General features: G+C 35.9%; 1 protein-coding gene across 3 annotated transcripts; it reads right to left on the minus strand.

The window, feature by feature from the left end:
- Positions 1–240: 240 nt before the first annotated feature.
- On the minus strand, positions 241–25,366 carry LOC131677755 (cyclin-dependent kinase 20). Of its 3 annotated transcripts, none has more exons than XM_058957780.1 (4): positions 25,168–25,366; positions 24,813–25,021; positions 22,852–23,511; positions 241–635 (listed from the first exon to the last, which is right to left on the minus strand). In XM_058957780.1, exons 2-4 carry the CDS (start codon positions 25,014–25,016, stop codon positions 615–617), a joined length of 885 nt encoding a protein of 294 aa, XP_058813763.1. In that variant the 5' UTR covers positions 25,017–25,021; positions 25,168–25,366; the 3' UTR covers positions 241–614. The 3 variants fall into 3 exon arrangements, with proteins under 3 accessions (XP_058813763.1, XP_058813761.1, XP_058813762.1); XM_058957778.1 differs by lacking the exon at positions 241–635 and adding an exon at positions 15,490–15,715; XM_058957779.1 differs by lacking the exons at positions 241–635; positions 25,168–25,366 and adding an exon at positions 15,490–15,715 and having other exon boundaries at positions 24,813–25,114.
- Between the last annotated feature and the right edge of the window lie 649 nt (positions 25,367–26,015).

Consider the following 26,015-nt stretch of genomic DNA (forward strand, 5'->3'; position numbering starts at 1 on the left):
CTGGCCATTCTGAAATATAATAGGTAAAATCGCTTATATGGACAATTTTGACTCCATTGAATTAAGTAACTCAAAACGCTATTTTGAACCACTGTGCAGCGATTTGAGCGGCAGAGTGGCCTATACTATTGGCGCTTCAAATGAACGTGTCTGTGATATGGTTAAGCTGACCAACTCTGACGAAAAAATCCGTACGCATTGTGAACTGTTTACCTGAGCGTGGTGAACGATTACGCTTCTTTACGGTATGGTATACGGATTTTTTCGTCAGAGTTGGTCAGCTTAGATATGGTCATAGCTTGGCATTGTAAGGTTTTTACCAAATTTTATTGTTCCTATTTCATTTGATATTTTATTGAATTTTCCTCACATATTGCAAATAATATATTACGTAAAATGACACGATTATTTACAATGGGATTTAAAGTAACGTTAATTAAAATAAATAAAGAAAACTGTTTTAATCCACCTAGTGGTGCAATTGTGCCTTTCTTATTTATCCAAACTATGATTCCATGGCAGGTTATGTTCAATATAGTTGTGGAAATGTCTATTACATTCTTAGAACACTTTGCGCTTAAACACAATGGCTCGCCAGCCTCGAACTTGATGAGCTACGCGTCGACGGTGAAACACTTGAAACAAAAAAATATAATCTTTAATTTACACCAATTTTAATAAAAATTTTCATCATTTTGATAGTGGTGATAGTGGTATGAACCGAAATCGATAGCAGGCGATGGAAAGGTTGTACCTTTCATTCAAGAGTAAGTTTGTGCAAATCGGTCCTGCCATATCTCGAAAACAGAGGCAATATCATTTGCCACATAGACACATACACAACACATTTTCCAATCTTGTCGAACTGAGTCGACTCTCCGGAACTCGGTTAAAAAGTCGATGTTTGGAGCGATTTCATAACTTTTCTATATGAGAAAGGCAAATTGGTCATCTGAAATCATAAAAATTGCCCCGTGTTACCGAGAGTGGAGCGAGTAAAGTGATTATGACGCATAACCAAATACATCACGTGGTTTCCACACACACACCCTAAAACGATACTACATTTAAATCGCACGTAACCAGAAACGAACAAAATAGACCGAAAATCGAAATGTATTCCTATCGTTGTTCTCAAGACAGAAATTGTTCAAAATTGTATATTTTCTTACACATACTAAATTAATATCTCTATGTATCAAATCTGATCAGATGTATTCAATAGGTGCAAATTTGTCGGTCATTGGAACTGGTGAAGAAGTTTAACTACGGAATCGGAAGATAATCTCAGATCATTTTCGATCTGACATTTTTAAAGAGCCGGCAGCTCGTTGTGCAATTATTCATGAATGAAAATAATAACTACATATTTAGGATGCATCAGGATTAAGCTCCGTATTATAGTGATCAAAGTGTCTTTTGGCCTGCAAATCTATGTAATTTAACACTAATTTTAATAAGTTTTACATCATCTAGGTATCATGGTGGTTCCAGTTTATATGGGGATTTACTTTACCGCACGTCTAATCCAGTAACTCCGGAACCGGATGTCGTATCAGTAATAAATTCAATAGCAACCTATGCCTTTCATTTGAGACTAAGTTTTGGAAAATCGGTTCGATTATGTTCAAGTAACCGATGTGCGATTGTTGGTAACATACATACACACATGGACACTCATAAGCACACACATATTTGCCGAACTCAACGAATTGAGTTGAACGGTATGAGTTTCGGCCCTTCGGGCTTCTGTTAACTGGTCGATTTTGAGTGTGATTGCATAACCTTTCTATATGAGAAAGGTAAAATGTTTTATATGGGAAATTCACGTGCAGTGCCAAGAAATTACACTTATCAACGTTTAAAACCGACGACATTGTAAAGTAGGATAAATGATGTTAAGTGGGACTATAGAAAAACGGATCAAGATTAGGACTATTTGAAAAATATGCTACCAGGCATATTAAAATAAAATGATGCGCCAAAACCATCATATACAGCAAAATTTAGCATATTTTAAACAATTTCCCAAGATTACATATAGCTAGAATTAATTCGAAAACACCAAATTTTTCGAAACAAAATTATTTCTTTTTCCGACACATTATGTTGCCTTGAGTGAGCTTTGTTAAACAAGCATGCTTATGATAAAACGCTCGAAAATTTAAGTTTTATATTTCTAATGGGAGCAAACACCAGTACATTTTCATTCGAATAGATTGAAAATACTACGGAAAATGCCAAGTATAATTATGGTTTTTTGATGTTAATCGCATTACAAATAATCATGATTGAGACCAATAGTTTCAGCTATTCTCTCCTAGAGGAGTTGTTTTTGGTAGCATTTTGGTTTGAAAAAAACTAAATTGGGAAAAAATTCTAATTTGTTTTTGGCATGCTTTGATAGAATATACTCTCGATATGTTTCGTAGAAATTTCAGCATTAAAACCCATTTAATCATTTCCAAATATATTTTTCATCCATTTGGGATACCAGTATTTCATCTGAAACATGTTAAAACTTTTAAAGAGGGCAGAAACTATAGTCCAAATCAAAATTGTTTTTAGTTCCATTCCAGATTAGCACATTCTTCAGTCAGTAAAACTGTTATTCTGGTTGCAATTACTGTTTAATTTAAATTTCAACCCACAAATTATCAAAATTATTAGTTTTACCTGTCATCTGATACGTGTTGCTAAATATTTTTCTAATTGTATTTCGAAATCGAGATATGTGTCGACGATACTGCAGAAAAAACTACAAAATGTCCCACTCACCCTACTTGATTTATGAATTTCAATATCATGTAAAATAAAAATCGAACGTGAAACTATGTCATTGTTGATGCTCGTATGTGAGGGTAAAGATCCTCAAATTCGCACTATCTTTTCTAGGTGTGTAGAAATTAAGGAGGGGAGTAAGGTTTTTTCGGTAAAAAAGTATTTTTTTTTTCTGAAAACAGATACAGAGAGTCTTGTAAGTCTATTCAGTCAATTTTCATACGATAAAGCCCAGGGGCGGATCCAGAACAAAAATTCGGGAGGGGTCTGAAATTTCAATTTTAGAATGAACATTGTACAATTCGTGATATGTAGTAACCGTATTTAACGAGTAACAGTTTTGTTGGTCAAATTTTGTTTGGAATGATTTTGAGTTTGAAACTAATATAAAATTGGAACTAATTTAAAATTTCTCAACAAGCAAAACAATTTCGGAGGGGGTCCAGACCCCCAAGATCCGCCACTGATAAAGCCACATTCAAACTATTTTTTTTCTGATTGTTGTCTCCGAAATATTAAAAATTAGGCGATTGATTGAATCTTCAGGATGTACACCATAGCTCGAAATCTCTTAGACCAATCGTTCTGAAATTTTGCACAGTTCTTGATCACATCATTGCTCAAGTAACTACAGGAAGTTTTTTATGAAATTTTTATTTTTATCTTAACATGTTAACCGATTCTTCTATAGTAAAAACCGGACTTTTGGCTTCAAGGTCCACCAAAAATTTAAAAATCGAGCAAAAAAGTTCCCGTAGTTACCTGGAGAATGATGTGAAGAACAACTGTGAAAAATTTCAAAGCGATTTGCCCACTCGATTTTGAGTTATGGTGCACACCGCGCAATAAGTTATCGATGGGCCTCCGGAGATTCACTGTCACTCGCTCTATTTTCAGCATTGTGATACTATTATATAGAAATGGAATTAATACACTAATACTCTTCCTATTGCCACAACTATTTTTAGAACAAAATATGCCTTTTTACCTAATTTATTAACCTTACCCTTAGAAACGCCCCCACCCTCGTCCCTATAAACTCCCATTATAAACTCTCAAACCGAATTCTATTGTGTTGATTTCCCACATCTTTGATGATTTTGTTCCAATGTTTCAACTCATTGTTTGTTTTCACTGAACATTGCACGATGCATATAAGAAAAATGCAAAAAAATATACAAAAGGCAAATTAGAATCAAATTAAACTAAATCAAATAAGTTTTTTTTATTTCGACTATGTAGTCACATTTTTCTTTTTTACTTTTTAACGACATTCAATTAACTAGAGATTGCTGAGTAGGGAACGTTATGAAAATTTAAAGCCATAGTACTCAAGTGAGAGCAAGGATGTGAAGTATACAGATCGGAAAACTAGAAGTGGTAGGGTCCTTAGAACAGGCTTAATACCTTACGGGCTTAACTTTTGTCTTCTGTTGATGGGGATAGAGCTTAGGCAGCATAATTACGAATCATTCAAGTCCACCAACATGTCTCTTGGTAAAGACAAACTTGTAACTCTTTACCGTGAGAACCGACATCCTTGCTCTCACTTGAGCACTATAGCTCTAAATTTTCATAACTTTCCCTACTCAGTAATCTCTAGCTAATTGAATGTCGTTAAAATGTAAATCAAATTAGAATTGTAAAAAATACTGGTTGCAAATTAATCTCATTACCTAAAATAGTATGGAATTGTAGTGTCATCCATTGGAGCACTACTTGGTTACAATAATGACCACTTGGTGCCATAACTGATAACTTACGTATCGCATTTAACCCAATTTGTTGACCAAATTCATAAGTTTCCTGACACCTTATTTAGAGATCTTTTCAGAATGTCATGAAAAGAATAGAGCGCTAAACGCTTATTCGCCTAATTAGAGCCGTAAGTCAGTGGTTTTCAACCTTTTTCGTTCCGTGTACCTTTTTCCAAATATTGATCACCATGATGCGTCAGAAAAAAAAAATTCGATTGGATAAAAAACATTATTTTGCAATCAGAGACCTGTTCCTGAGTACTCTCAGTAAGCATATCAATTCTTGACACACTGAAATAAATATAAAAGCAAATATCCGACGGAAATGTTAGGATAACAAGTTAAAATTTGTCCCTCTACAAAAGTCGAATTTACCCCTGGGGGTAAATTCACCCCCGAATGAAAACCACTGCCGTAAGTGGACCTGCCCTACTTTTATTTATTATTTCAGCGTGTGCAGTAATTCGAAAGAAAGCGAGATGATTGACCCCCAAACAGTAGAAAGATGCGTATTTAATGGCTACCCAGCATAGAAAGGAGATCTCGAAGCGATGTATCGAATTGCGTATAAAAGAATTTATCAACATAAGTAATTCAAAAGTAATTTGATCGTATTTTTAAAATCACAAATCATCTAAACAACGTGAAAAGTACCGAACTATAATTTGATTGACCATATAGCTGTTGAGCCTAAGATTGACAATTTTACTAGTTATACAAAAAATTAGCTTCATTTCCATGTTCAGAATACTAAAGACCAAGATAGATTGAATTAATATGACCAAGTTTCAAGACTGTATCAATCGTAGTTTGTGTAAAGGTGGTTAATTAGAATTACAATCGGTCGCAACTACACGCTAATGCATTTCAAAACTGTTCTTCGTATTTAGTTGATACTACGAAGTTGTTCACGCTGAATTTCTGAGATCTGAACTTTTCTTTCGCTTTACACACAACTTCCTCAAACAACAACTCCCTATCTTTGCAGTCTTGCTCGACAATAGCCTGCTGTTCAAATTCGGGAAGATTACAAATTACGTTCAAGGTGATGAATGAACATTCGCCGTGTGTCTTCATGTCGCGTACGTTGTAAGTATACCATAATTTTGTATTAACAATCTATTATGCATACATCAACAGGATTCTGTCATTGATAAAAGGGCGCGAGTGAAACGGAAACCCGAATTACTCCCGCCGCAAGCAAATCGTAGCAGCAAGAGAGTGCAACCATTCATTTTGCACGTTATATTCCACCTACATAATACGTTTTTCCTGTACACAATACACCACCGAACCATTCTCTGGGAAAATTTTCACCGCTCTCGAATCCCAGCGATGAGATTTCTCTCTTCTCCTATTTTCACTGATCCCCGTCCTCGCTGGTGTTTTCGAAGGAGTCTTCCTACGTTCTGGCTGCTGGCGAACTGAATACCTTTTTTATCAATAATTAAAGGGAGGCATAAAAATTGAACTTCCTGGTATTCATAACACTGGCGTTTTCCTTCGTTATCCTATTTTTTTCGTATGTCGCGAATAAAGCATTTTCAGATACCCACCCATGGATTCCATATTATACACCCCCTTTCTTTGCTTTTGTGCTTTACTAACCATGAACTATTCCACACAAAATATTACGTGAACCTTTTCACCTTGCACAATGCTACATACATCACCACCTATAACAATTTTCAGTCAGTCCCGGAAAGAATTATCCTTATTCACATACGGTTACGCGTATTCCAGTATTTTCAAAATGATGATTTTTCGTCACATTTGACCTTCAATTTACTTCAAATGAAGCCTTTAGTAACTAAACGACGAAAAAGCCACACTCCCTTTGGCAGAAGCGATGGAAAAACAATTTTCACTGTCCCAGAAAACCACTGCCAGAACTGTGGTGTGGCTGGCTGGTTTGAACAGATCCAAAGGGCCACGACACGAGATTGGAAATTCCGTGTTGCCTCCAACACTGGCTAGGACCGAGTGAATCGTAGACTGTGAATTTTCTCATGTCAGGACGAGCTGAGAGACCGAGATTCAGGCTGGGGAAAATCGCGCACACACACAACTCATAAAGGCTCTCCACAATATAGGAGATCCACACTGATGGCACGGAGAGAAATTTCGTAAAATTTAGTGTATCTTCAAAATTCCAACGAACGAATAATACTTACATTACAATTATTTTTTTTTGCGTTTAAATCGTTTAAAAGTTATTGATCTGTAAATATCTGATATTTCCATATGAAAAAAATCAATAAATTTGAATCCACGCTTTGATTTCATTTCTTCAGTAGACGATAGCAGACTTGACCAACAAATGAAGTAAAGAGGACATCCTGTTCACGCAAACCAACTGGTAATGGTTAAAAGAGATGTTCTGATTCGGCTGCATATACTGAAGAGATGCAATCGAAATTTTGAATCGAACTTATATTATTATTATATTACAGTATATATTAGGGTGGGGTACTGTTGTATGAAAAAACGTTAACTTGGTCGCATCAATTCAGCACAAAGTTTGGTTTGGTTTCTTTTGAGGCCCTAAATAACTCAGCAAAATTTGGGGTCGATTTGTTATGACTCAGCGTAGCGCTTTGCGTTTGAAATTTGTATAGGAACTCAATTGGGAAAACATGCCCGTCCCCCTTTCCAACCAGGAGCTGTTTTTGTAATAAGGTGTTCACATTTCGTACTACATGATTCTTTTGCTGATTTAGATCTAATTTAAAAAAAAATGAAATATATATTAACAACAGATGCGCAGCAGTTACTGTGATATGTCATCTGATTTTAGTACTGACTTGCGATAATCTGAGGTGCGTAGCTTGGTCTTTGCAAGAATATGGGCTTATAATTCAAGTGGGGTTAAATATTAAGTTATTGGTCCAGATTGTCACTTTCTCATCACTCGGACATCCTTGAAATTCTTAGAAATCTCAAATTGATCCCACCTCTCTTTATTGCGACATCTATGTTACCATCCTTGTACCTAGCGATCTTGATAGTCAGAAACAGACGAATGGATACGACAATATTTGACGTCAGCCGCAGCAGTGTAGCTTAATAATGCAGAAATATAAGAAATTGTTCTTTGCCTTCCAACAATCAAAGTAATCAAAACGGGTGGAACTGTTCTTAATTATGTTGCTTTGTGCACTCTACACTGAGTGCCTATTAAAGACACCAGAGAGGCCTGACTCTACCATCAAAACCTTAGACTTACCACTAGGGTGTCCCAAAATGACATCATATTAAAAAGTCATCGGGTTCACTTCGTAAATGAAAGGTTAGGGTATTAGAACCACTTTCTTCTTCGGAGTGAAATTGTTAAAACGCTTCCTACTGGTGGCGAATTTTGATTTTTTGAAAAATCGGCCGATTTTGGATAACATTTCAATTTTTATGCCTGGTGAAGTGGTCCTGAACTGTCTTAGATTTTTTTCAGCATTATTTATTTTTCTGGAGATCCAAATGGAGAAGTTTGGTTAGTTAGTTTGTACAAATTTTGAATTATAAGAGCGGCAGAGCCATTAAAACTTAGTAAAAAGTGAAATTTTTGGTGTTTTTCAGTATTTTTTCTTGAAAATTGGCTATCTAAAAAATTTTAAAAGTATAGAAAACACTTTGTACGGATGAGCCGATCACAAGGGCGTAATGGGGCATAGCAGTGCATGGTTGTGTATCAGTACTCGTCATCTATGCGCACAAATGCACTACGCTCGGTGAGGTATGATATTATCCACCGTGTCAGCCACTCAGGAGGTCCCATTCACTCAAATTTGGCCACGATTAACAAATGAGGCACCCTATCGAACGCTTTTGCAAAGTCAACATAAACGGCATCAACCTGCTGAGGCTTTCCAAGCGCGCTATTAAATGACGAAACGTACGCCATAAGATTAGTACTCGTCGAACATTTTTTCACAAATCCATGCTGCCACTCGGAAATGATATGGTAAACCTTCGGGTACAGCAAATCGTGAACGAGGCTTTCAAAAATTTTCGGTAAACAGCTCAAAATTGAAATGGTCAACCATTTGGCCTACGACTGAGAAACAACAACAAATTACTTGGTATTGTGTTAGTTGTTCTCTTAATTCTTCTTTAGTGTTTTTTTTCTGAAAATACCAATTCTAATATGGAAGCTCGATGGATGAGCTCAAATTTTGTTAATTTCACGAGCATCTGCATTTCGTGGAACGAGTAATTTGCCTAAAACGGTGAAATGCAAAGGATACAAATTTAAGAACATTATACAAGCGAGCCACAACATAGCTCCTACGCCGCACACACCCCTCTCCCCTGCCTAACCATCTATCTGGCATTAGAAAATAAAAAAAAATACGTTTTTTCAATACACTAACCTTGCGTGTGTACCACGAAACTGCTACTTGAGGAAGCTAGAACATTTTCTTATACAGCCAACCCGAGTTTTTGACGGAATTCCATCTGTAGCGCTTATTTTGTGCGAAAATATCACCCCTCTTCACTTGGGGTTTCTTTTCGAAACACTCTTATTTTTCTTCTTCTCATTTTCAGTGCACTTTTTCAAATGCACTTTAATCCCACATCACTGCACAAACACTCGCGAAATTTTAATCGTTTATTAACAAAACTTCAAATTTTCTGGCAATGTACAGATGATCGAGGGAAAATGTCCGAAAACTCTCATTTGTGCGTTTGAATTTTCACTTTGAATTCCATTTTTTCTCAATTTAAACAAGCGCGTCGGTGCCTAGCAACAAGCGTGCGTTTCCTGGCTTCCACATATCTACACCTTAAAGCTGGCTTCGACCGAGTAGGCCGTCAGGGGACCTTAACCAAATGTCCACTTACTTTGGCATTTGTTTGGTAAATGACCTTCGTGATGCTTCTCAGTTTAGCAACATTGTTGATCGTAAACTAGTGTACACTTTGCGAAATGAAATTTTTCGCTGTTATAATTTGACCACAAAATTAAGCGGATTTGAAAACTAATCTTGATGTTGTGATGCTGCAGATTACTTAGGTTGCTGTCGATTATCCATTTCAATTTGATGTTTTGCTAAAGACATTTGATCAGCAAAATCAGGACAAAATTGGATTTCTTATTTGACATTCATAACCTAAAAGCAAATTAGGATTTCATAAGATTACATCAAAAAAATTTCTGTGATTTGTATGTTTGACTTTGCTCGGCAAGTAGTACGATTATACGTTGACACAGTAAAAACATTATTTTTGTATTAGTAACAATAACTCGGGGTAAGATGGCTACGAATGAATCAATGTATGTTTATTTGCAGGTAGTATCTAATATAAAGGTAGGCACAATGTCTTTGATACAAGGTACTGTAATGGTAACCTAAGTAACAATTGAAGTTTTATAGCACGCCACAAGTGCAACCGAAGTTTTATCAGTGGCTCTAAAACTACCATAAAACCTCAATTGTTACTAGGGAAGGTAACAATAAAACGACCATTTTTGAAATCAATAATCTACACCCTCTAGCATCGCTCCAAATCCTGAAGAAATGACACTGTGCAAAATTGAGCGAAATCGGTTAACCGTAACCCCTCTCCTAAAGAGCTAAAAGTTTGTATGAGATTTTGGGCCAAAATGTATGGGGAAACACTCGCAGTTCACAAAATTACCGCTAGGGATCACTGTAAACATTCGAACATGGACTAGGAAGGAGTTAAGCTTTTGAAGATATGCCCAACGGGTTTGTCGAAGACTGCAAGATAATCCAACTAACCGTTAAAGAGTTATTAAACTTTAAAGTTGGATACTGCTGCTTAACATTCGCAAAAGGCGTAGCGGAGTATCTCATGTATGTGAACCACGTGTATAGGTGGAGCAAATTTAAGAAAAACTCATTTATCTCTGAAACGATAAAAGATAGAAAGTTATGATGTTCCACAGAGTTATGGAGGAATAAAAGGACTTTGGTGGAGGTAGTGAGCCAAGCAATTTAAAGGGAATATTTTGATGTTCTACAAAGTTGTAGAGTAGCAAAAAATACTTTCTTTTCTCATTTAAAAAATGCAAAATTCTGCCATATGGTGGCGCCAGAGAACAAAATTAATTTAAGGTAATACGCATACGAAAATGAAAAAGACAAAACCTCTAGAGCATTGGGAGCGCTTTTTCTTTAGTTACGCGTGTGTTCATGACAAAATTTGTATGACATGTCATAATTGTGGATGGAAAATTTTCTATACAAATAATGCATCAATTTTTAACTTTTATTCATATCATCGGCTTAATTTGGTCTAGAAACAATCGGTGAGATGCATTTTAAAGGAAATTAGGAATCTAGAAAAAAAGCAGTAAACTTTGTTTACAATGTTTCCAAGCATACATTTTTACATTTCTTATAAAAGAAATGTATAGAATTCGCTCAAACTTTCAAGATTTTTTCGGAGGCCCGGAGGGCCGAGTCTTATATACCAATCGACTCAGCTCGACGATTTGGGACAATGTCTGTGTGTGTGTGTGTGTGTGTCTGTGTGTGTATGTAACGAACAAATTCTCATTCGTATTTCTCAGCAATGGCTTAATCGATCTTATCCAAACCAACTTTAAATGAAAGAACTAAAAAACAGTACGAACGCTATTAATTTGGTTTTGATTCTGATGTTTAGTTTCCAAGATATGAATGCTTGAATGCGTAAAAATGGCGTTTTTTGCAGTTTTTTTGAATTATCTGTCGAAATTGACAATATAGATTAACAATTTATATATTTTTAGACAGCTTTAACGAATACCTTTCGAACAAGCTATAAATTGTTGAAATCGGACTATTATCAAAAGAGATATTTAACATTAAATGCGGACGAAAGATTTTTATCATTTCCCATTGCCAGAAATATGACCAAAAACATGTAATCTATTATTAACGCCAAAACGGCTTATTTTAGGTCAATAGTATCTTCGGAGAATATAATGGAGGCAATATGCCCTTTCTTTTGGTGTTGTGCTTTTGCAGATTAATCCTCCTATGAGTGAGATATTTTCACAAATTTTCTTGGAAGTGATTATATCGAAATTATGCCTTCAGCAAATTTGTAGCTCTTACTTTTGTGAATAACTTTAGTGAAGACTTCAAATATCTATTTTGAATACTTTAAAAGTTATGGCTTGTTGTTTGTGGATTACTCTTTGTCGCCTATTTATTGTTCAATATAGTAATAATCCATTGAAATAAGCCAAACATTATTTCGATAAAACGAATTTTGTATTTCATTTTTCTATCTATAACCGCTAGAAATAATCACCGAACACTTCCAAGTTGTCTGGAAGGAACTTGATAACTTATCTGTGCAAAAATGTTCATTTGTGCGAATCTTCTGACTGCAATTTTTCTAACTTATAACAATCGGATCGATCTGAAACATATCGAAAAATGAGAAGCGAAATAAAAAACTCCATGCAACGGCGTAGCCAACAGAAGGTTTTGGGGTTTAACACCATACAACCCCCCCCCCCCCTCGCATCACCCAAATAAATATTGGATTGAAGTTGATAATTTATTGATGCTGACTGATTTAATTCAATATTACAATAACAATTATCTGATCCGTAGCTTGATAACCTGTTGTTGTAAACATCATGAGGACTTTTGATAAATTGTCAAAATGGGGTCCTGATATGTAACTGATCTATTGGTCTTGATTTCACAGTTGTCTAATAGTATCAATATCAAATTCCTGCCTGAAAACATTCCAATAGAAAATTCCAGAGTTCTGTAATCAATCATAATCCTCAGATTTATTTTCAAATCGAGTTTTTGTAGAGATGTACTGTAATAAGGGTCTTTATTTAATAGGAAGCGAAGTTAAAATTGATTTAATGTCTATGAAACATAGAACTGCTCACCAAAAAATGCATAACTTTCAACATTTGCTAAAAATGTTTTTGCCTTTCTCATTCACTCTAAAATTCGTCAATCTAATCCCGACCGGGAGGGCCGAGTGTCATATGCCAATCGACTGAGTTCGTCGAGATAGGAAAATGTCTGTTTGTGTATGTATGTATGTGTATGTGTGTATGTGGAAAAAATGTGACCTCTGTTAATCAGAGATGGTAGGATCGATTTTCACAAATGAAATGAAAAATTTTCAAAATCAAATTTGTATTTTTGATGCCAAATGACTTTATAATGCATAAAACATTGAGATTTGATGTAAACTCGAAAAAAATAATGTTTGACAAAAATTGACTTTTTTGGACTTTGGTACATTTTTGCCTTTCTCATATAGAAAGGTTATGCAATCACTCTGAAAATCGTCAATCATACCGGCCCGGAGGGAGTATGCAGTGAGGGGTTGCTACTTTAAAATTAAAACTAGTTTAAAATTTCTTAACAAGTTGTAAATTTTCGGCAGGACCCGGACCTCCCGGATCTTTCTCCATGATCCGCCGCTAGTTTTAAGCGATGTTTCAGTATCACATAATATCTCAAGATCGTGGCTGTCGATCCATTGTATGTATGTGCAAATCGTACTGAACATGTAATATTCATTTCCACCATTGTATTGAACGTAACCAGCCATGGAATCGTAGTCTGGACAAATGAGACAAGCACAATTGCACCACTAGGTGGATTAAAACAGGTTTTTATTTTGGGAATGCGTCGAGTTGAGACGAAAACGTAATATGATTAATAACGAGGATAACACTTTCCGAATGTAGAGAGAAATTTATGAAAAATGACGATTTCCATTCGACTCTAGCAGGTCCTGATCGATTTTGATGAGCATTTGATTTTTGTTGTATGACCAATTATATGTATAGGTCAAATGTTCAAAAACAGTAATTTAAGGTCAAGATAACATCATTTTGAAACCGCCAATTTCGGAGGTTTAGTATCTTCGATGAGTTTTACAAACGTTAAACAGCGTATCATTTGATAAAATAATTTTGACGGTATACCATCCAAGAAGTATTTATGGTGAATTTTCTCAGGTTAATATTCATGACTACAATAAAGTCTCAACAAATTCGCTAAAGACACGAACTCTGTTACTATTTTCTGAAAAATTAATTCTGCATAATTTTAAGACTTCAAAAATTACGGCTTCGGAATTATGCCGTTTGGACAGTAAGATCGATTTTCACCAAACCCCCACCAATTGTAAAATTGGTATTGTAAAAAAAACGTAAGGGCGATACTTCAATGCTCATAGGTGGGACCGAAAAAGTAAACAATCGCCAAAGGGGCGATACTATCATTTTGTCAATTTCAATAGCAAACACAAATTTTAATTTAATAATTTCAAATACTTCATGAAGTTTTAGGTTTCGATCACTGAATCATGCAATCTAGGATGTAAAAACACAATAGTTCTTAAATAGGAAATAAAACCAAGTCTGGAAATATTCACTGTTGATTTTCTTTGAATGGTATCACTGCTAGTATCGCTTTTTTCAAGAAAAAGCGTTGATTTCTTAGTTCTCAGTCGCGTTAGAAATTTGAGTAAAGTATAAACTTCAAATCGATTCAAAGAAAAATTCGATTTGGCTCAGTACAATATACATAACCCCTTTAGGAAAATTCAGTTTTCCCACCACAATGCATTGATTGAGGAATTTAGATATTTTATTAACAGAGCATTAGCAATAATTCGTTTGTATGTCTATTTTATGGGGCATTTTTTCGCTTTCCCATGGATTTGGTTTGAGATTTCTAGCACTGATGCTGTCCTATGCTGATTTGAGCGATTCTCTGAGTCCTGCCACTATCCCATGTAGTATGTGTTATCAAAAACATCGCGAAGCATCAAGTTCTAAATGTTCTCAAACGATATAATATCCGAAGAGAGTGATAAGAGTTATAAGAAATGTCTCATCACACTGTTAAGTGGATTAAAAGCGTTTTTCTTGTTTAAATGTATCTTTCGTTTGAAAATAAAAGAAAATTAACGCGAAAGGTTGACATGTTTTTTGCAATTGTCGTCCCGGACTGCAAGAGAACAGCTTGATCGATTTTAATAATATTGATATCAAATTAAAGGTAATTTCAACCTCCTCAATGTAAACCTTAAATAATATGAAAAATTATTTACATGTCTTAATTCATTGGAAGCACGGATTAATTGCTGAACAGCTAACTTCTATGTATGAAAAATTATAAATCATAAAACAACCAAACCTTATATAATGATTCGGCAATTCCATAAAAAGTTTATTGACTTGAGTTCAAATCCACATTTTCAAATCTATCATAACTGTTGAGTCACGTTTCAATTATTCTCTAAACATAAGTGCGCTTGTAATCATCCTCTAATGTATAACATTACGTCATTTTTTATGCAATTGAGCCAGGGAATTAAATGGCGGCAAGGAACAAGTCATGGAACAAGTGTACTTGCTCGACAAACATAAACAATGAAATATATCCTGAAACAAGAAACATTCACGTATATTTCCAATACTCAATGCGCTTCAAATTCCTAATTTATAGGGAAAGTAGAAGCAAAAATCCTAAGCCCATTAAATTTAATATGATTTATTATTACCTTTTCAATTTGTTTTCAGATTCGGCACACTTTGAAGCAAGGCAGGGAACCTCCCTTTCTACAATTATTCGGCTAGACGCGTAGGGTAAATGATCCTTTATTCATCGCATTTATCTGGGTGCCACATTATTCCATTGATTACTCGGTCTTCATTCGATGGATTGCGCTTACGAAGCGGCGTACTAATGGACTAATATGAATTAAAGAACAGGTACCCTTGATAGTGATGATGAAAATGATTCAGCCTATAAAATGATAATGGGGCCTTTAAAAGGCACATTTTGGAAGGCACCCTTTCTCAAGTACACTAAAGTACAAAAAGGATGGCTCAGCTGTTGCAAGCTGTATCAGCAAACTGTTACTAGTTACCCAACCCTTCCGAGATTCTTTCGCATTGATAACCGCCTGTGTATAATATAAGTATTTATTTTTCATTACGGTAGTGTTTTTCCTTCTCGTACAAAAATTGCAACATTAAAATTTTGCTCTTCTTCCGTTGAGTGCTTTATTAGAAGAATTGATGCCCACCATTACAAAAAGCTTCTTCTATTTCCGAGCAGACCTGAAATCGCATGAAGGGCGAAGAGTTGTATTTAGTTATCATAACATAATGGAGCTCCGTTCGGTTCTTAGCTCTCATCTCCTGCAGTAAAATATGGATGGTGCATTGCCTGTAATTAAATATTAATTGATTATTTATTGCATTGATTCTATTAATAGTTGGAACGAATAAAGTTATAGTGTACAAAAACATCGAGCGTCGATGTTTGTGTTTAGCTTTAGAGCGTATCTAGCGTATCGGGCCCATTTTTAACCTATTCATAATGTCACCCCACTCATTTGGCAATCTAACGTCAATAACAATTGTGTCAAAATTTTCCCCCCACATCATTGAGTATCTTTGCGGTCAAACTTGTCGGTTGGGATAAGTTGGCAGAATCCCTTTTTCTCCGTTCCAATTAGACGTGGTGCGGTTTCTTGTTGTGCACATCGCTAAAATCCAAACTTATATTTCATGTATTCCACACATATGATATGCATATGTTCAAAAATGTGCTAAAATATAAATTATATTAATCACGCACATACATTTGATGTCAATTCAGCTATGAAAAAAAATCTATTATAATTTTGATGTACGCCACATTAATTTCAATAGTTTTCACATGATATTTTTGTGTGTGCTAATACAAATTGCAAAAAATCATGTGTGAAATCAATAGATTCAATATAGCGAATTTTATCAGTGTACATCACCTAATGCGAAATATAAACACTCATAGTAATAGACTCGCGGATGTAAAGACCGCAAAACTGGCAACTAGAAGAACAAGCATGTTAAACTGGCATCACCCAAAAATGTGCAAGCTCGAACGTGCTCGACTGCATTCGATCATCTGTTTTTATCAAAATAATTTTTCAAATGGTTCAATATATGAATCAAAAGAGTAGTTATACGTTTAAAACTAAACAACAAGGAATTAATAAAAGAAAAAAAATCCAATTTCTTCAAAAACATGCTTTTTAAGCAGTTATAGTGAACACAATAAATATCTTTCTAAATGACGTTGTAAAATACTAATACGCATATATAAGTGCACGCCTGTCACGAACCTGATAAGCAAATTGTCGATACAAACACACTTGAAACAAACAAAAATATAGTATTTATATACCTCAATCAGCGTGATTGAACTCACGCTGATTAAACTATATAAGGTGGTTAACTTTATGGTGGAGAAGGGAAGCGATATAATTAGTGGGAGGGGGAGGATGCGTCGTGAATCATCTGACTTATTATAGTGTACGAGGTGGTTGAATAGAATGCATATGGGAGGTTGGCCTGACAGGGTGGGGGGTGAGAGAGGGGGGGGGGGAGGTTGATAGGTAGGAGGTGGAGGGGTAGATGGAGGATTCAACACCGAACTTCATTTGAGACTAGGTTAGTGAAATTTGGTTTAGTCATCACCAGTGATGTGGCTTTAGATTTGGAATTTGCCCGGAACCCTGGAACTTCCGGAATTATCGATAGTGGACAATACATTCCAATAATATTTGATTCGCCATCAGTGATCTAGGCCTGCGAATCGAATTAATTTGATGTTCATTTTAATAGATTTTAATCCTATGAGGTATTGCGATTGTTCCGGTTTATATGAGAAAGTCCTATGAGACCGTAATAACCAACCTGTAACTCCGGAACTAAAAGTCAGAACTGAATGAAATTCAATAGCAGTCAATGGGAGTATTATATCTTTCATTTGAAATCAAGTTTGTAAACATCGGTTGAGAGTTTGCTGGAAAACAGGCGTGACATTAGCTCGGAAACTTGACTAGTTCCCAGGGGGCATCAAGAACCGTCATAGGTGAGCAATGTGGTCAAAACTACTTTAATTGGTCATTAGTGATCTAGACCCGAAAATCCAAATAATGTTGAACGTATTTGAATATGTATTACATCATTCGGACATCATAGGGGTACCAGTTTACATGGAATTTGCTGTGTGACCACACTTTTCAACCCGTAACTCCGGAACCGGAAGTTTGATCAACTAAAATAGCGTCTTATAGGAGCGTTATACCGTTCATTTGAAACTGAGTTTGTGCAGATCGGTTCAGCCATCTCTGAGAAAATTGAGTGACATTATTTGACACACACATACATACAGCCACACATACACACATACATACACACCCACAGATATTTTGCGATCTCAACGAACTGAATCGAATGGGATATAACACTCGGCCCTCCGGGCCTCTGTTAGAAAATCGATTTTTGGAGTGATTGCATAGCCTTTCTTTATATGAGAAAAATCGTAAAATCAATTATTATCTTTCGTTATAGAGTTATGGTGTCTTCGGAAAAGTTGCTGTATGGCACTTAGCGTTTTATTTGGTTGAATAACACTAGTTCGGAATTCAGTCGCTAGGGCGGCGCTGTTATCAACTTTTTAATGAAGAAATGTGGTGTCTTCGAGAAAGTTGTAGGTGCTATCATTTTAAACATATCTTCTGAAGATGCAATCATTGTAGGTCCTGTACGTTTTGAGACAGAGAAGGTTTTAGTTAGAACATTTACTTACAGATTGTGTTTTCAAAAATGCGCGATATTTCAAAACCTGTAAGACCTATAAATTTGGTGTCTTCAGAAGATATACTTATAATTACCTGATATACAACTCTGCTGTAAGCACCATCTTTCTATCTCATTCCATTAAAAAGTTGATAACAGCACCGCCCTAGCAACTGAATTCCGAACTAATATGAAATGATCAAATGAAGTGCTAGATGTTACCCAATAATTTTGCCAAAGACACCATAAATCTAAAACGAAAGATTAGGAAAAAAATCCGGCTATGTCCTATAGAATCTTCGGACTTTTTTGCTTAAGAAACACTAACTATGGGAGCACGTATTCAGCTCTCCACCAAGTTATATCACAGACCAACAGACATAGCACTCGAAAACAATGATTCGTCCGCTTTAACGGTAATTTTAAATATATTTACAATTCGGACTGTGGTCGCATTTGCGATGATGGCGCCACTGACATATGAACGAGCATGCAGGGGATAGACCACTAGTCAAAAATTGTTACCAAAACTCTTAATAAAGAATTTTTTCGAAGAACCTGAACTGGTAGGCCTAAGGGTTATCCATTTATAAAACGTTTTCTATGGCATCCCCCTAAAATTAGAAAAAATTGCTGATTTTTTTACGGAAAAGACAACAAATATGAAAAAGTTAGCCTGTCCTATTCATAGGGTTCTGAGTGCCATGGATCAAAACTCCGTACCTTTATTATGCATAGTTTAGACATTGAAAAAAGTGCCTGCTCGTGCATTTTGGTTTGCACATTTCTTTCTTATACGTAGTTGAAGTTGACATAAAAATTTTAAAAAAAAATTTGAAACGAATTGAATTACATACAGTCTTCAAAAATATTATGTGGTTTTAATGCCTCCACATTTGTCTGAAACATTGTTTGCACAAAAAGTCACACCAAAAAAAGATATAGGTATTTAAAAAATAATTATAAGCGGAATGTCATAGAAAACGCTTTATAAATCGATAACCTTAGTCCTACAAGTTTAAGTTCATCAACAAAATTATTTAAAACGAGCATTTCTAAAACTTTGTCGAAGACACAAACTTCTACCTCGTTAGTATAAAAAGTTAATTTTTTGAGCTCGATCATAGTCAGCCGTACCTAATTTGAATTTTTATGGAATTGTGGGAAATATTCCTACGAACAATTTCTCCAAAGACACCCTGTGAGTATATTCAATGGTTTGGCTTCTAGTGAATTCACGTTTTTGGCGTTTTCGGCTCCTAAATCTGAAATCAAACGTTGTCAAGTTTTCGCGTCACTATTTTGAACGCTAACATCACTGTTATTTATGGATGGATTTCTGTCTTTTTACTACCAAACAATTCGGAATTAACTGGAATTGCTATATAGTTTTTGTATTTCAATAGTAGGGGAGACCGGGGCTAGTTGGCGGTGTTTTCAGTTTTCATTTTTACCGCTTTGATTTTGATAGATCTTGCAAAATAGAACACGTTGCATGAAATGGCAGACTGTTGGCAACATCTCTGAATTTTATGAAAATGTTTCATACGTTGTCTTTATTTCTAGAGAAAAAAATATGTGACGCGGAAAAGCCGCCAACTTACCCCAGCCCCGGGGTTGGTCGAAATAATTGTCCCGTGCATTGATGAGAGACACAAGAAAAAGTTTCTCTTACTTTTGAGTGAATTCGAGAAATGAAAATATTTGATGACTATTTTTGCACTGTAAATAGTACCGCCAACTTGCCCCGTGTGCGTCACCGCCAACTTACCCCAACCGCACTTTTTATAAAAAAAAGGATTAAAAAATACTTTTGTGTATGGATAGGTGTAATATATATATATATATATATATATATATATATATATATATATATATATATATATATATATATATATATATATATATATATATATATATATATATATATATATATATATATATATATATATATATATATATATATATATATATATATATATATATATATATATATATATATATATATATATATATATATATATATATATATATATATATATATATATATATATATATATATATATATATACGGATACTGAAAGCTCTTTTCACGCACTATCGAAAAATATAATCATTCGGGGAATATATTGAAAAACCACCTTAAATAACACAAAATGTTTAAAATTAAGAAAATTTACAAAGTATGTTCAAAAACACAATATCACCCACAGCTTCTACAAAACAAAATGATTAACAACAAAAACACATTGGATAATGCGTTTCACATTACGAGGTTCACAACGAGAGAGAGCGCTTTATGTCTAATAGAAACGGAGAAAAGGGGATTACGCCAACTTACCCCAACCGCCAACTAGCCCCGGGCTCCCCTACACTATCGAAAACTCGTAAAAATGAATAGATATCGAAAAAATTGAAAGCTCCCATACATAATTCAATCTATTCCGGGCATAGCCGTCAATAGGGAGTACGTAGCGACTCAAACAAATACCACGAGGTAATAAATAGAGGTACCGCGTGTCTGTTTGAGACAGTCGATGCTTGCAGTCCAAACGAGCAACATCGTGACTATATCGTCCAGACAGTAGAACAAGCGGTAAATGCTATGGCATTTCTGCAACCCGCACACAGTTAAACCGTGTACAACATGCAGCCGTTTCCTTGTTGTGTGCAAAGTTTATTATGCGCTGCGCAAGTTGAAACTTTGCGCTTACTAGAAATGCGATAGGTCCGAGACGTGTACACACAATGATTAGCAATTTGGGAGGGAAGGGTAGGTTTGTAGGGTGGGTTTGGACTGAGTTCAACACTGCAGGATGCGACATATATGTGCTGCTTGTTTGTTTGGGAATTGGGATAAATTATTTTTAATTGTATGCTTGTGTGTGCGGGTGGGTTGACGGTGTGTTTGTTGGAGATTTGGATTGAGTTATGTTAGAGCAGTTTAAGTTTGGGTTTGTTTTTAAAACGTTGCGAAGCTAATCTGAAGCAATTCTTGGTAGTTAATTCAAAAGTAATGCCGTATGACCTCGAGAAAGCACTGAGGGATAATCCATAAATGACGTAGCATTTTTTGAGTGATTTTTAACACCCCCCTCCCCCATCGTAGCATTTCGTCACAAACTCCTAAATACCCCCTGGTAATTACGTAGCTTGACGGTAACACACCCCCCACTCTTGTTCCCGTAAAATTTTTGAAAAATAAAAAAAAGATGTTAGATGAAACGGGTAAGATGGCCGTGACATCAGGTCAACTCCTATTCCCGTTTAAAAAAGCTACGTAGCATTGCATGACCCCACACCCCCCAGGAGTTATAATTGGTATGAAAACAATCACATCTCCAGCAGAGCGTTCTGATTTATTATTTCGGACAGTTTTGTCTCGAACTAAAATTTTTATATACTGCTGTTCTCATTATTGCTTCATTTGAAACACATTTAAAACTGTGTTTTGAATATATAAAGAGTACTCAGAACATACACTCAGGTTCAATAGATTGTGGAAAATTATTTCGAGTCGAGTAACGACTTAATGACACGTTCTAGAGAGATTCATTTTCAGATTGAAGTTTTTCGCTTCTTCACGGAAAATTTTAAAACTGAAACTTAGTCTACCCAGCAGCAGGTTAAGCGGGTGTTCTTTTTAGTTTAAAATTCAAACCATGCCATGTCTTACTCGACTTAAAATTATTTTGCCCCCGTTTATCCAGTCTGTGTATCTGTACTGCTCTATGTATTTGAAATTAAGCAACAAATAGAACGGCGGTGTACCGTCAAGTCGCCAATCGTCGTGCGTTATCCATTCACCGTGCAGTTGCAAAACCACGAAATTTATGGACCTAGTTACCTAAAACCCACAAATCCTACCATTTTATCGTTTTACTGAAAATTCTAAATAAAGTTGAATCAAAATTTTAAATACACGGGTAATGGATCCCTTCATGTACAGTTAATGATGGCATGGAACGGTAACTGGTGACTATGACCTGTTCCAAACAAATGCCCTCAACACCTTATTTTCGTTTTGTTGCTAATAGTTTAATAGTATTTCTAAATTGTGACGTATTGTGGAAATATTTTTACGTTGACTATGAAAGCGGTTATCATTTCGATAAAAACAAGGCTTGAAGTCACGCGAAATCCGCTTAAACGCATGGAGACTAATGACTTAACGGTACACCAATTTAAATTTTGATACAAAATTGTTCGAAATGAGAAAACAGAATGCTATACTGTGAATGTATTTGTTTCAGTTCTAGTTCCACATTGAAACTCCTATGTAAAATATAACACTGCAGAACTTGCACTAACTTCATATTTTTAGTTTCAAGCTGGATCCGGTTTAATTCTAAAATGACCAATTCAAATTTATTAAATAATGTTATTTATTGTTCGTTATGGTATTTTAAACGATCTATTTTATGTGCACAATTCATTTTCGAAAACATTCTTTCGTTTACACATTATTATTGATATCTTATGTGCTACATAACACTGAATAGTTTATAAATTGACTTGATAGCTCACCATAAAAATTACTAAAATCTGAAAATAGGTGCTACATGCACATGCTAATGTATCAATCGTTTCCCATAAGTGTTTCAGATTTTATTGTCCCGAGTTCTGATTTGTCCTTGTTAAATTTCCGGATGTTGTTAATATCAATCACGTCCCTGCGCGTTTATGTCCCTCCTATTACCCACTTCTATTATAGAAACAGTACAAACTCACCTCATCTGCCGTTAGCCTGCTGCTAGGATTGTACGTCACGAGGCTGTCCATCAATCCAATTTCGTTCTGAGTAGTAAAACTGGGGAATATATCCTCCCAACGTTCGCCTTTAGCGTTGGGAAATCGAATTTTGTTGTAATCCGGCAGACTCCGCACCTCAGGCCAGTCCTTCAAGTTTGGTGTGCCGAGTGTGCGAACAACAAGGGCAAGCTGTTCAATGTCAGTCGCGCCGGCAAACAGCGGCACGCCACGAAGCATTTCAGCGAAAACACACCCGACGGCCCACATGTCTATAGAGGGCCCGTACATTTGGCATCCCCAGAGGATCTCCGGTGCCCGGTACCACCGCGTGGCCACCTGCGGCGAGTATACCTTTACCGGGTCTTGGTCGTTATAGAGCCGGGCGAGACCGAAGTCAGCTATTTTTAGGACATCGTGCTTGTCAATCAACAAATTCGCTGGTTTTATGTCCCGATGCATGATTTTTATGCTGTGTAAATATTTCAGTCCGTTTAACAGCATAGCCGTGTAGCGACGTATTTCGCCCCGGGAGAGAGGATGCTCCTCGTCCTTCATTTTACTGTATAATGTGTGAGGCATATACTCAAAGACGAGCGACATCCCGGACAGATCTGGGTACATATCCAGCAGCGATAAGATCTAAAATAAAACAAAGTTGATGGACAGTATGAAATGTGTGCGCTTTGTTATATATTTTGGTTGAATCGTCATTCATGTACAAACTTGTACCAAACGGAAAGCTTTCACATTTAATCAATGTAAAAAATATCAAGTGAGTTTCTTCTTACGTAAAAATTAATGCTGAACACGAGTATTGTGTAGGTTTTTCGATATTTTTGATTTTGAAAAAATATGGACATCAACATGAAACATGCGCTTGGGGGCATGTAAATTTGAATTATTGAAAAACGACAAAACGAAGTGAAGAAGACATGCAAATGCATCTGCTCAAGAAAGCGCCAATATTCGATCAGTCTCTAAACAATTTATGGTTCCGTTCGAAACATTACGTGCTCGTGTGAAAGGAAAGTGCTCGTAATCAATAAAAGCGCGTCAGATATTTCGCGTGAGTTTGCAATATAGTAATTCAAGGTGTTGTTGCGGCAGGTAATCGAAAAAACATGATCGAAAAAGCGAAAGAAAAGAAATCCAAAAAAATGCTCCGAAGCGCAAACGTAGTCGTTGTACAACTAAGTAAACATGTGAGCGGAATGCACAAGTTCAATTCCACAATCTGACGACAACGAGGACACTGAAGAAGTCATTTGCAAGTACAAAACCAGACGATACTGGTGAAAAAACATGTTTTTTGATATTTCCTTCCACGGTTTCATAGTTTTTCACATCATTTGCCACTTCCTCATTTTCTTACCTGAATGACGTCAACAGATTGCATTAATTATTTATGTTATTACATTTTAAATAATCTTCAGTATTAAGTCTCTTCAAATAAAAGTTAAACCGCTGATTTTTAGATGTGTACATTGTTTTATTCAACCTCAAATATATACCTATCGTGCCCCCAGATTTTAAAAACATCGAAAAAATGTACCATCGCCTTATCGGTTTTGGCTTGAAAAATATTTAGCCATGCATAAAACCATTATTGCCACAAAGTTGCCAAATGTTTCCAACGAGCGCTTGTTTGTCAAAATCGGTGCAAAAATACCATCCCCCGAGCACGCTAAAAAATTAACCTACTTGACCCCACTCTACTCTATTTTTCAACCGAGTGAATAGTGGCTACTTCTTGTAAATGTTTAAACTTCATAGAGAAATTTGAAAATTTGTGACAGATACGCATAAGGTTGAACAATTCATCCAGTGGATGTAGATGGTACGATGTGCACCGCATTTTTCCGAGGTGTCTGCGGAGATTTACTGCTACTCAATTAATTTCCAATATTTTGCAATGAAAGTGACATTCAATTCTTACTCACGTTATCGCACTGCGAATTCTGTAGCACCTTGATCTCCCGTATCGCATTCGGTGCAATCCATCCGTGCTTGGTCCGCAGCGTCAATTTCTTGATGGCAACAATCTTGTCATCGTTGCTAAGATCACGTGCCTTCACTACAACGCCGTGTACGCCTTCGCCGATACGCCCCAACAACTGGTAACGCGGGGGCATGTAGTCGTCCATTTAACCTGTGGCTGTGTGGCAGGATTAAGAAGATTCTTTCCTGGATTATTGTGGATAACTAGATACATTTATTCTAAACATGTAGTTCACTTGCTTTCCAGAGCGAGACGGTAAATATATCTACATTCTCAATGTTTACCAGTATGCTTACGTTGTTTGTACAACACGTTGCCATAGGAATAAGTGTTGTTCGTGTATCGATATAACCGGAGTGAAAAAGCGAATCTACCCCAATCTGGAAATCACCGCAATAGTAGCTGTATCCGAAACAGAAAATAGGTACCAATTTTCATTTTAATTTTTTTTTGGAGATTAGTATCATAGTGGTTTCGACATAAATATATTCAAGAAATCAGTTTAAGTGTTAATAAATTATGCCATTTCATTTGCCATCATTAATAATTCCACCATCACCGTAATGGCGAAGACGAATCACCCGAATAATGATCTAATAAACCACTCATCTTTTTTCCGGCGCCGGCTAGCGTAATGAATCAATGCATAGCATTGTCCAGTATTAATTTGTCTCACGCTTCGAAGCTTAACCGTCTGCCGTGCCTCCAGCTCTTACAGTGCTAATGGTGATTTATGGGGCTCGACAAATTCGCTTTTCCTCACTTTGGCCGCTGCATCCTTCTTCCGGGAGGAGTGCACTGAGAGCTGCTTCAGTAAAAATATTATATTTTCTTCTCTATTCGCAATGTGGTGGCGACTGCTTGGCAGGGAATGCTTCTAATTATTTATTTATTTTTTGTTTTGAGGCGGAATACCGAACGTCCTTCGGTTAATGAAGGACGATACGCATTTTGAGTACTGTCTTGACTGTCAGAATAAATAACAAACTTTGAGTTGACGTTAATGTGTTCATTGAGTACTAGTTAGTAATCCTCATGAGATATTTTTATTCTTTAGCAGATACTGTACAGAATATAGAAGGTGTTTTATTCGCCATTACGACTCTCTTAAAAGATGATAGAAAACTTATGACCCATGTGATCT

This window comes from Topomyia yanbarensis, chromosome 1 (genome assembly GCF_030247195.1).
Source record: "Topomyia yanbarensis strain Yona2022 chromosome 1, ASM3024719v1, whole genome shotgun sequence".
Lineage (NCBI taxonomy): Eukaryota > Metazoa > Arthropoda > Insecta > Diptera > Culicidae > Topomyia > Topomyia yanbarensis.